The following is a 13,726-nucleotide window of genomic DNA, read 5'->3' as shown; positions in this document are numbered from 1 at the left end:
AACTTCTGAGGTTGGAAGCCGGGGTTCTTTTCTTTTATGATTTTTCTTTTTTTTTCTTTTGCCCTCTCGATGACGTAATGTTGTTTTTTTCTCCTACCAAATACTCTAAATACTATTATTCACCAAACAAATCCCAAGTGAGGGAGCTTGAATTTTTTTTTTTTTTTTTTTTTCCATGAGAATTCATGTAACCTCACTAAATTTATTAGCTAAAATAAATAAAGAAAAAAAATATATATATATATATATATATATATATTAATCTATTTTAAGTTTTTAACTGTCCACCTTTTCAAAGTACTCACTTTTACTTTTACTATTTTTCTATTTACTTTTACTATTTCATTTAAGTACTCTTTTTTAAAAAAATTTCTTTATTATTTCTCCAACAATCATATTTTTTTAATATTTATTTTTTTTCCTAATAGTCATATTTCTGAATATTTGTCTTTTACTAACGCCCATAATTTTCAACCCAACAATAAAAAAAAAGTTGTATTTTTCCAACGGCCATATACTTTCAAAATAAATAAGATAATTTCCTCTCCAATTTTCATTCACTTAGACCTAAGATTATTTTTCATTCAATATTAGAGAAATGAACGATTACTAGACTATGAATGTGAAAAAGAAATAAAAAAGGGAGGAGATAAGTTGTATTACTTTTTTATTCTTTAATGGGTGAATAGTGCTTAGTAAAGTTGTTAAGTATTGTTCATTCACAAAAAGTAAAAAATCAGCAATTTGGTAAGGTTATTGGGGTGATTTTTTGTATTTTTAACTAGTTTGGCTCACCAAAATAATTAAAAAGTTATTTTTTGTGAGTCTATTGTGAATGCTTTAATTGTATATAAGGAATATTATACTTTACCCTCACAAAGTTTCATCTTATTTTTAATTTAACCTTCAATGTTTAAAAATTTGCAATATACCCAACAAAATATCAAAAATTTGCAATGTAGCCTATTCATTAATAATTTTCATTTTCTTTTACAAAAATGATGAAAACTACTTTAATTGCCCCTATATTTTTAAAAATAAAAATAAAAATAAAAATTGGGGGTGGAGCTACCCCTTTGGCCATTTAGATCTGGTCAAATTGGGGGTGGCCACGCCCTATGGAGCATGGACGACCACCCCCAAAAGGCCAAGGGGTTGCTCAACCACACCCAAACAGCCAATTTGGGTGTGGCCGATGGCCGGATTGTGGATAGTTGTAGCCAACCCCAATTTTTTTTAAAAAAAAAATTAATTAATTTTTTGTTTTGGTTTATTGAATTGGAGGTATTTTTGGAATTTCTTAAAATATATGGGGCAATTTTTGAATTTTAGACCAAAAAAAATTTGTGTCAAATTGGACGGAAATAGTTAATAAAGTGACTACATTGCAAATTTTTAAACATTATAGGTCAAATTGTAAATCGGGTGAAACTTTGGGAGGGTCCAAAGGGTAAAGTGTTTTTTTTTTTTTGTTATCTTTGGTTTAAAAAACAAAAACAAACAATATTAACAAATAACTAGAATACAAAATACTACTACAAATATTTAAAAAAAAAAAAAAAAAAAAAAAAAAATCGCCTTTATATCGTAACAAAACACTTAAAAAAATTTTTAAAAAAAAATAGCAATTCTAAAAACGCAATCAGAAACAAACAAGAGCCATTTTTTTTCAAAATAAAAAATAGTTGTAAAGGTGTAAATACTATTATAAGTTTTTTTCTTTTCTTTTCTTTTTTTTGTCATTGTTATTTGAGATTGTATTTTTTGTTCTTAGAGAGAAATTAACCGAAACTATACAGCACCACTTTTAGTAATTTTGCTTGAGTATCACAGAGGTAAAAAGAGTATTTGAATTTGATGTGATGTTTAGAGCTAACAGTTTAAGTTTATGGCTTTTAATATGCCCAAAAAAACTCACATATCACTGGTATGTATATTAATTCTTAAACAAATAAACATTTGGGCTGTTAATTTTATAATTGTTTTTAGTATGTTACAATATTGTTCCATTCTGTTAATTTTGATGTGCTTTTAATATGATTTCAATGAGTTACCATAGTCTAGATCTCAAAAAAAATTAAGAAATAAGTCACCTCTAAATTAGGAAAAATGTCGAATTATCTATTCATTGATATAGCAATCAAATTGGGCAAAATGTTCCGAAGAATGCCAAAGATACAATTTGGAATCTTCATAACTCAAATATTATCTATGACATACTTAATAGCCTCTTGGGCTATTATAAGACAATATTTATGAAAAGTACGTCACCGTCCCAATCAGTTTCAAATCTACAGCAAATTTCAACGAATCACGTTTCTATCCATTGCTAGGTCATTGATTCTTTGACTTTTTTATCTTCGCTACTAGTGCTTTATCAATCACATTCCCCTTCACTGCCTCTACATACCATAGTGACAATTCTTCTTTATGTCTGATAACTCCTCTATTATCGGTCTATGGTTTCTCATAAAAAATGAACCATTAAAAAAAAAAAAAAAAAAAAAGATTGACCGGATACCAATTCCATTATTCTTAAGGATTTGTGAAAAGAAAACCTAATAAAACAAATAAAATTTTACCTCATAGATCGCTACTAAAGGCAGTTATAGAGAGAATATATTCTTATTTTAAAACAACACAAATACAATAACAAAAACCAATACACCCTCACGCGTTCCACGCTCCAACACTGACCAGCAACGCATGGCTAGAAAGCACTCCGAGAACCATTAACACATGCACCCTGATTGATCTACGATGGAGGCTAGGAAAAGGAGGAGGAAGGGGGGAGAAGAAAGAGGGCAGGGAGGAGGTTGTCGTAAGTCCCTCCCCCACTCTATTATTCTTTTTCTGCACTGCTCTCTTTCTAGGGTTTGACGAAAAATGTCAAATTTAATCCCTTGTGAAAACCAATATTGTAATACCCCGAACAAATCCTTTTTTTATTAAACACACGCAACGATAAAAATCAAAGGGAAAGTATTAAAATTATGAGAATAAAATCTGTAATATTTTTTATTAAATAAAATAGTATTATAAAATGGGTAAAATGGGTATAATCTGAAACCCTAGCCTCCATTTCCTATTTATTAAGTTTATATTTCCGTTTATATGATGATTAATTAGCTTGTTAATGTGTAGCTTAAGTTAGAAAATGAATTGCTTTTGGAGTGAGGTTGACACTTTAGGTGGTATACGAATTTTCACGTCTTTTTTTTTTCTAATTAGAAAAGGTTAGAGGGGGAGACCAATTGTGGCTATTCTACTTGGAGCGTGGCTATAGTAGCACCAACCTGCAGGGGATTGCTAAGGAGGGACCTAGACGGTGAAAACTGTAGGCACACTCTCAAGACCAGCCGAGCCATAGCTTTTAACTGCCTGCCCCACCAGGGCATCAATGGGAACCAAGATGGTTTATACTAATCAAACATGAAGATTTTTTTATTGCGAAGATTTGAACTTACACCCTAATATTTACCCAACCCTTTGAGAATTTTCTTGGACCATTGAATTACCATCCTTAATGGTGAATTTTCACATCTTGATAATCTAAGATTAGGTCTAGACCAATACTTTACTACATACGCAACTTATTTTGTGGATCGGTGTTATTTAGAATCCTAAATGAGTGAAAATCTGACACATTTAACATATTTGTGTTAAGAATAGGATTTTTAAGGGTCATATGTGTTATAGATATCTAAAGTGTTTACCTTTCCTAGGACATTCAAGGAACAAGTGGAGTTTGGCAATGATGGGGAGCTTGGACAAGAAAATGGGCCAAAATAGATTTTGGGCATTTAGTAATTGATCAGTGCCCAACAAGTGACCGATCGGTTGTTGATAATGATCAATCAATGAAGGCTAGAAATCATGATTTATGTTTTTATGTCCAATTAGGGTTTGTGTTTTATAAGAGTGGCTAAAAATAGAATATGAATTTTAAAAAATAAGGAGCTTGACTTTTCAAAAAGTCTGAATTTGAGTTTTAGCATACGAGGTAAGTAATCAACTATGAGAACGCCAAATCATCTATTTGCGGAAAATGAATATTTTTATCTATATAAAATGTGTCATTTGATAATGCATGATTTCTCATGAACATATGTTGTGATCTATAATATTTCAGAAATGATTGATTTAAATATGTAGTATTATTAACTGTATTATCTATGATAAAAATTATGTTTACACAATTGGAATTTATAATGCCTACATGACGCCATCGGAAAAATAGGTGAAAATGTGGGGTACTTGCACACTATTATATGGACTTAACCCTATAGCCTATTTTAATTTTAAGGAAAAAGTACACATAGTCTCCTCAAACTATTACCCATTGTCAATCTCTTTTCTAAACTAATAATTGTGTCAATATCCCCTCTAAACTACCAAAGAATGCCAATACCCCCTAATGACAAAAATATTCTTCATAAAATTTAAAGATTCTTAAAATTAAAATAAATAAATAAAACTAATTTGAAAAAAAAAATTTGAAAAACCATGGTTTTTATTTTTTATTTTTTATTTTTTTTATATAGTTTTTTTCCCGAATTTATAAGGATGTTTTTGTTTATTGACATTTTTAGGGGCATATATTGTCTTTTTGTTGGCCTTGAGGGGACCTTAACATTTTTTTGATAATTGAGGGAGGACATTAACACAATCAGTAGTTTGGGGGGAGTATATATGGTTTCCCTAATTTTAATCTTATCTACTATGGATATAAGGGTCACCGTTAGGCCTGGGTATCGGTCAAAATGGTCCGGTTTTGGCTCTTATCAGTTATTAACTGATAATTTTCGATTAAACGGTTTATTAATTGATACCGAACCAATAAGAATTTTAACCGAAATTATCGGTTATAACGGTACACAGTTAAATGGTTCGGTTAAACCGGTTAACCGATTTAACCGTGGGATTTATATTGATTTATTTTGTTGGGCCAAAAATGAGTTTTTTTGACTTTTGAGAGCCCAAATACTTTTTGTTGGGACCCAAATATTTGTTTTTAGGGCTAAAAATTGAAGTTTTTTTATATTGATCCACCACAACTTTTTTTTTTTTATATATTATAAAATACATTTTTTCCAAAGCAAATGGACTAATTAACATAATGAATGCTAATTAGACTAACATAACTAGTTAATGAAAAATGCTTTCACCAAAGGCAAAGAAATCTCATCCAATGCCATCACTAAAAAAAAAAATCAAACCTACCCAAACCCAATTTAAGATAAGATTACATAGGTATATATATAATCCCAAAACTATGTCGTTTTGGCATCCCTATTTAACGGTTTATATCGGTTAAACGGTTAATCGATAAGAAATTTCTAACCAGACTGAACCGAACCGATAAGCATACCGGTATAAAAAATTTAACCGATAAGGATATCGGTATAACGGTTACGGTTAATATCGGTTCAGTCGAAACCGGTACACGGCCGGTAATCGGTAACCGGTTAATATGCCTACCCCTAGTCATCGTGGCCGACGTAACCACCCAAGAGTGGAGGTCACACTTGAGGCATTGCTAGTTGCGCACACACATGGGTATTAACCCATCAAGCAACTAGAGAGTGGATGGCTTTTATACCTTACCAAGATATTAATATTGTACCACATGTCTCATGAGATGTCAAAATCTCACTGTAAGAGGGTTATTATGAGTTGTGAAATAATTATTGCTATTGTATTATACACTTTTATAAACATGATTATTTTTCTTAAGACTGATAGATCATTTCTTAAGAATATGCCTTGAACTATCTGCTAAATGTGTTGTTTTCCAAACTTACATAATTACTGTGATATTTGCTATCAAGCATGATTTGTCATAAAACATCATGCTTATATCTTAATGATAATCTGATGACAATCCCTCAGAACATTTAATGATAATCTGATGTCTATAAGCATGATGTTTTGACAATCCCTCAAAAGGTCACAACTCACCTTCCCCCCCACCCATTCCCTTTTGTCAAAAGGTCACAACTCACCCCCCAACCTTGGCAATGTTTGCTTTTGACTTTGTTATTACAACTTATGTCGAGGTGACAATACCTTTCAACTTTAATTTTCACAATTTACTATTTTTCGATGTGATCCCCAATTTCTTTTTTCTTTTTTGCTTTTCTCTAGAAAGTTTCACCTTCTTGTGAGACTCTTTTGGGGAGGACTCCCTCCTCTTCGTCCCCTTTTCTCTGTGCTTTTCTTCGGTTTTTCTTCTTTGTTGGTTTCCATCTATGGTGCTCTCTTCCTATGCATGTTCTTCTCTCTTCAAGCCCCAATAGCAGACATGTCACCTCCTCTGCCTTGCTAATCTGCCGCCTCATCTGGTCGTCGCCATTTTCTCTTGCTCTGGTTTCATGTGGGTTAAAAAGCAGTTACTTTGATTAGCATTCAAATAAATATAATCAAACATCATAATTAATAGTCAATAAAATGCAAATTGTGATCTTCATAACAAAAATTTAGCAAAACAATACCAAAATTATTATATTTAATACTGAACAAAGAATACATCTTATAATTATTTTGTAAGTAACCCTCTTTTAGTTACACTATATTATTTAATGCTTAATGACTATTGACTAGTAGACATAATTAATGAAAATTTTGGCTTAAATGTAATTTTAAAGGCACATTTAATGAAAAATTTCAAAACATAGGGTGGCTATAGCCTACCCCCATTTACACATGGGTCGACTCTGGTGCGTAATCACTTTTGACCTATTATAGTGGTTGCTCAACCACTCATTATCTCAGCAAAAATTATAAACCTATTTTGTCAAAATAATCATACAAGAAAATGTGAATATATATATATATAATATTTTTGTGATTTGAAATATTTGTTAATATATTTGGACAAAAAAAAAGTGTGTTTTTCAAATTATCAATTAAATGGGATTTTTTTTTTGGACAAAGCTCATGGGTAAACAGGACTTAACGGGCCAACGGCGCTCACGTGCCCGAACCAGTCCGAACCCACTTTGGTGTCGGCCTGTGGGCTTTATGGAGCCATTTTCTCCAGCGCCACGCGGAAATTCTATGATAAAACTGAAGGGGAAGTTTTTGAATTATAAAAAAAAATATTGAGCTTGGGCAGCAAGGCAATTAGCAGAAGGATCAAGGAATATCGATTCTATATGTTTTCTGATTTTCTTTTACAAATATCTGACATGGGTCTTTGCTTGAAAGAGCGACCATTTCACGAGAAAGCCTAGGAAGCCATGCCTGTTTCTCGGTTTCTTTTCTTTTCCTCCAAACGCCGCTCCAAAGAGGCTCTCAATCTACTTAAAAGGTCAGTCCCTAAAACCCTTTAAGCCCCTTCACTTCTTTTCTTTTCTGCTTGATTGGTTGCTTTATTGTATGATTGTATCCTTCTGTTCACTCATATCATTTCGATGTAAACTCTTTAATAGTTTATTGCTTAATGGGATACCTTTTGTTTTGTTCATGTTGTGTAGAAATAATTCAATAATATTAACTCCTCTTTTTTTTTTTTGGTCTGAGATTATGTTGTTGAGACGTGAGAGTGGGGCTTTGTTTGATAAACGTTTTTCCATGATTTTGGTACTACACTATTCATTTCACTTTTTTCATTTATTTAATATTCTCTTATTTTTTTACATCACAGTAATTATTTTTTATTACTATTCAAATAAAAAAAATCACTACAAAATAAAATTTTTTCATTTTTCCATACCAAACATTCTTACTTTTTCACTTAAAAAGAAAAAAATATTCTTACTTTTTTTTCACATCAATTACTTTTTGCTACAGTATTGAACCAAAACTAAAACAAAATCGTTTATCAAACAAACCCTGGGAGTTAAGGTATTAGGTCTTAGGTGTAGCCCATTTGAAAGTTTGTGAAATTTCAAACTGCCACGCCCCTGTCTATGTTTCTGTTTGCTGGTTTTTTTTGTTGTATTTCTGTATTTTATTTTATTTTTCTATTATTGTTGTTGGTAGGTTTGGATTTATGTCTCCCTGTTTTTTTATGGATAGATTCAGTAGCGGAGACTTTTACTTCGGAGAAGGTGTTGGTGCCTCTCTCTCATTCTGTTCTTATTTCAGATTACAACAGTGCCTTTTTTGCTTCAACTTCCTTTGAATGGTTGTTGCAGGTTCTTAGTGGGAGTTTAGATGGGTTTGTCCCTTTAGACGACTGGAATACTTATTTGTCTAATTTCCTACGTTTTGTATATATTTATGCATTGTCCTTTTCGTTTTTGGGCGGATGTTGGGGAGCCCACCCCTTCTTCGGTGTTTTGATCCATTGTACCCTTTTCTTATTTGATTAAGAAAAAAAAAAAAAAAAAAAAAACTATTTTTCGATGATATTGTCATATATATAGTAATTTTAAATACTCAACTTTCATCATGCTTTCATACCATTGGTTTGATGTGATAGTGTCCATCAGTCATTGATTTTTTTTTTTTGCTTTTTTAATAAAGATTGATACAAGGGCTAATGAAGACTATCATATCAGCCAAGTAGTATGGGAATGAGATAAAAGATGAGTATGCAACATTACTTATTATAGGTTAGTGTTACCTACACATCTTATGAAGACAACAATATATTAAAAAAGAAGAAGGGAAAAATGCTCTAGAAGTCTCTAAAGCTTTTGTCTACACGTTCCCTTAAATTTCTAATGGTACTACTTAAAAATTCTATTTCTCAAACGCAATCCCAAATATACTCTACTTAATCAAAAAGCCCATTTAATATCATCTTTAATAAAAAAATAAAAAAATCGAATGTATATAGATATAATCATAAAAACAAAATGAAAAAGAAAAAGAAAAAATTAAAAAAATTAATAAAAAACACTAAAGGTGGGGGTGGCCTCTGGTCTTTTAATATATATTTTTTATTTCTACATTCATAATTTTCCATATATAATTTTGATATATTTTATTAAAATAGACACATATCACTTTTTGATTGAATATAACGTGACATCATTGTTAAAAATTCAACAGAAGAATATATATTTGATAACAATTGAAACTTTAAGGTCGAGCGCGCTTCAATGCTCCATCTGCCGGGAAAGAAGCAACTTTTTTCCTTTTTTTTTTTTTTTTAATTCAATATAAATCATCGTGTCTAATTGCAATAAAAAAAAATAAAAAGAAATACTAACGGTCAATAAGTTCTCTATATTTGACATGTATTTTCCTAAAAATTCAATAAATCAACTATTAAATTTGTGAGTTCCACCATTAACTTATATAGAGTTTACATAAGTCTACAAATCTGATAGTTGATATGTAAGATGAAATGGGTCAAATATTAAAAAAAATATTGACCCCTATCATGATGTATAATACTTTACATAAGCAGTGCCCTTAAAATGTCCTCTGTTTACCAATTGAAAAAATGCAAGGGTAATTACATAATAAATCTGGGCTTCCTAAATTAAATTAAATTTATTTTAATTTCATCAACCCTCGTTTTTGACCGAAAGTAGGATGACTTGTTGAGTTGTATTTCGAGCCCTCTAAGCACACCAATGGATCCTCCATATGAAATTTCATACTTTTCTCTTAAAAAACCTCTCATTATGGTCAAAAACGGAGACAAAAGCAAAATTTTATACTCTTGTTTCTCCCTTCCGCAATTTGCCAACTTTGGGGAATTAGTTTTGGAGATTGAAGCCAACTGCAGTTCCAAAACATGCCATTCATTCAAAATGAACGGTCTGAATTGAGCTACGTAAGCTTAAAACAAAAAAAAAAAAGGCAATTAAAAAAAAAAAAAAATGCAGACCACTCCACCAAATCCCTCAAGGGTGGCTGAACAGCTCTCAAAGAGTAAAATAGTGGTTAGCCACCACCTTAGGATAGTCCAACCATCCCTTTAGTTTTGGTGTGCTCGGAGGGGCTTCAACGTCCGAATTTTGTCTCCCTCCTCTTTCCCCCAAACAAATTTAACACTAAGGTAGTCCACTAGCCAATGGCTGAGATGGGAGCCTAACCAGTGCCTATAAACTATACTAGGCTATTCTACCAATTTGCCTGGAAGGTCTACAGAAAGAAGAAAGAAAAGCTATTACCCAATGTTAGTCCTGCCAAAGCAAAATTGTGGGAGAAGACATAAGGGGGAAATATGGCTTTATGGGTGATATAAAAAACTCATTTACAATGAGCTTACAACAATATCACCTCCTTCTCGCCTATATGGAATTGAGTAATACAATTTAATAGACTCTTGTACAATTATCATACAACAAAATTACGTGACAGTAAAAGTCAACCCTTAGATTAGAACTTGTGAAAGAAAAAAATGTCAATCTAAATGACTGATTTTTACTGTCACATCATCTAGTTGTATAACAATTATACGGGAGTTTACTAAATAAAATTACTATGGAGAATTAAGTCATCGTTAACAGATGTTGGACCCCACAGTTTTGTAGGCAAGTTCTATTTCCTCTTCTGTCATCTCAAGTGTTTCATCACTGTCATATTCTGCTGCACTCTTGGTGGCTTTGGGTCTGCCATTCTTTTCATCAGTCTTAGGCTTTTTCTTCTTTGTAGAAGGACTATCATCCAAATTGCTAAGTTCCTTCTCATATACTCGTTTACAGGCCTTGGCTTGTCTGCAAAGATCCTCTGAGATTGAGGCTAAATCATTTCCAGCGCCCCCAAGCTTTGCCAGCTCCTCAACCACGTGAGGGACAAAGTTCCACTGCTCAGTTATGTGCTGGATATCCTGGGACAACAAAGAAAAAGTTCAAGAATAATGTTGATGCAATTAGCCTATAACTAGCAATTATAGTAAGTTATTCTCCAAGAAGTGGTATAATTATCGAACTTCCAGTGTGTCTACACTATGGCAATCCACATAATCACTGCCCAGAACATATATATTTTTTTTGATAAGTAATATAGTAAATATCAAAAAAAGCGCAAAGTGCCTCTAAATACACAATAAAGTATATATAGGTAACCCAACCAAAGCCCAAACATAAAACACCCTAAAAACCGAAGAAAACCCAAAACTAAAACCCGTAGCAGCCCAGTAACAGCCCTAAAAACCCAAAGCCTCTACTGCAATATATTACAATATGAGATATATTGTAATATAGATTCTTGTAATTTTCTCTTTCTTTAGGGGATCCTTGTGTTCTAAGCGGATTGTTAGCTACGCAAAGTAATTTTATTTAGTAGATTCCTGTATAACTGCCAAACAATTGGACGATGTAACAGTAAAAATTAGCCCTTAGATGAACACTTAATTTTGTTATTCACTAGTGTTGATCCAAATGCCAATATTTACTATCACGTTATCTAGTTGTATGACAGTTGTACAAGAGTCCACTACATAGCATAATTCAGCTACACATCATCAATAATCAGCAGTGTGATTCTGAAATCCTTCACATCTCATGGTACTCGACTTTTAATTATCTTGTATTAAAAATAAGAAATAACCTATGAAAATATGGGATTCTAGGCAAACCATCCCATATATATGTGACAGCTTAAATGAAGCCAATCATGTGATAGAAAAGCTGCTCGACACACAAAATGTACTAATATGGGATTCCTAGTGAGATATGTTGAGTTTATACAACACTCCTACTAAAAATCCGAGGAGTTTATTCTTCTGACATCTAGTTTACAGATGGGATTTGGGGTAGTTTTGCGGAAATGTTTCGTAAGACGAATGGTGGGACATTGAGATAGCAGATTTGGGTTCTTAAGGACAAAGCAAAGATTTCTAGCAGCAATTGTAAGAGAATGGCTTTGGCTACCATGGTCTCTACCATCTGGAGGGAGACCATACTTGCACATGTATAACGGAATGAAGATGCTGATGGCTTAGGTAAGGAGAATGAATGAGAGGTCAGAAAAAAAGGGTTTCATTTTTTATGCAAGTTGCAAATAATGCTCATAACAGGCTAAATATTGTTAATGAAGAACTGGTCGTTCTAAACTTGTCTCTGTACTTAAGAGTTTGTTGTTTTCCATAAGAATGCAATTTCCAGTTAGCTGATATAGTCTTGATTGCGAGTTTAGGGGTGTTCACTTCATCCATTTAACAGCCTTATCTTTTAGTTTAGTAATAAATTTGTTCATTCTGTTTATACTATTTCTTTGAAGGATAAATGCCATATATAAATATAAGTCCGTTACTTGACACAAAAAAAAAATTTAAAAAACATTCAACCATGTGAAGCAATTGCAATACCTCTGTTCACTTCCCATGACATCAGCACTTACAATAATAATAATAATAATTGTCAAGATTAGAAGAGTGGTAAACTAAAGACCATATGTTGGAGAAAGCGAAATCAGTGATACTAATCAATAAACTAGGTTTACCGCGGTTAACTGCTACTTGCTTGTGTGCCAAGTATTTTCTCCAGTAAGATGTCTAAAAACAAATCAAACAAAACTGCCTACACATTTTAAAGGCCAAAATGCATTTCTATGAGAACAAATACCTGATTTTGTTCAAGAGAATCTATGGCATCTTGTAAACAAGTTAAGATCCCTTCAGCAGCTATTTTCCTTATCTCGCTTGGCTCTGGCTGTTAAAGGAAAAACTCGGATCAATTTACAGAAAATATATTGCAGGTTAAGTACACAATTAAGTAGGCAAGATATGAGATAGCACGCCTTCTAGCCTACCAATGCACTGCTAATTGCAACTAAGTCAAATATTTATTTGCATCATGGATATATATATATATATATATTAAAGATCTACAGCATTTTATGGTATACTTACTATTGATAATGAATATAAACTACAACTATAACATGTGTAAAACATGGAAGTTGAAGAAGTAAAGAAGCTCAACACAAATTGGAAGGTAAACCAATATTTGCAAACATAAATTAGGGTTCAGATTATTAAACCAGGAATGAAAATTACCAAATCAAGCCTAATAATTTACATCATAGGAGAGTCCAAACTATACCAATATGCCAATACACGTGAATGGATTTAATGAAAAGACAATGACAACAGAAACAAAATGCCGCATACCTTTTCATCTTGACTCTCTAGCCATGTGATGGTTCTACTCAAATCATCAACAGCCCACCTTTTGACTTTAGAAGGAGAAAAGCACTCTTTGGCAGTATTAGAAGCTTGGTGCTGCTTAATACAGCAACATGTGGGTGAATATAAAAAGATAAGCAATAGAATCAGCATAAAACGCTGTTTTATCCAATACTAGTCTTTGAACCCTTGAACGGTAGTATATAAAGAATGCCACAACAGTGAACAGGAAAAGGCAACAACAATTTACGCAAGTGAACATTGAATAAGAATTAACCTCTGAGGATGCAGGGGCAGTCAGCTTTAAATGCAATCCTCTTTCAACCAGCTTCTTAGATTTTCCAAGCGGTGGTGCCTTTTCATCTGCAAAGGCTCTATAAATTCAGAACACAAACTTATTATGCAGCCCAAAAAATAAAAAACTAAAAACCGAAAAGACCTCCAAGAAATCAAATGCTGCTATGATTGTTGTTCAGCAAATAAAGCACCAGACTTGCTTAAAGCATCTGTCTCAATTTAAATGATCCATCTATGGTAAATAAACCTATGGATATAACAATATCTGATCTTCATGCTATTTTTCTGATACAATAATTAGTACATATGGATCAACCCAAATACAACATTAATGAAAACCAATGTTCCAAAAAGTGAAAGGTTCTTTTTTCCTTTTTGCCCTGCAGCCCGCCA

At 32.4% G+C, this 13,726-nt stretch overlaps 1 protein-coding gene across 1 annotated transcript in view; it reads right to left on the bottom strand.

The window, feature by feature from the left end:
• Positions 1–10,119: 10,119 nt before the first annotated feature.
• LOC132186427 (DNA-repair protein XRCC1) overlaps positions 10,120–13,726 on the bottom strand; it is a 13,527-nt gene continuing 9,920 nt past the window's right edge. Inside the window, exons 5-8 of the mRNA XM_059600400.1 lie at positions 13,314–13,399; positions 13,022–13,132; positions 12,474–12,560; positions 10,120–10,735 (exon numbers count right to left, since the gene is read on the bottom strand). Coding sequence (XP_059456383.1) covers positions 10,409–10,735; positions 12,474–12,560; positions 13,022–13,132; positions 13,314–13,399 — 611 coding nt within the window. The 3' untranslated portion in view covers positions 10,120–10,408. The remainder of the gene's footprint in view (positions 10,736–12,473; positions 12,561–13,021; positions 13,133–13,313; positions 13,400–13,726) is intronic.

This window comes from Corylus avellana, chromosome ca7, assembly GCF_901000735.1.
Source record: "Corylus avellana chromosome ca7, CavTom2PMs-1.0".
Taxonomy (NCBI): Eukaryota; Viridiplantae; Streptophyta; class Magnoliopsida; order Fagales; family Betulaceae; genus Corylus; species Corylus avellana.
This window is presented reverse-complemented; position numbering and strand designations above follow the sequence as displayed.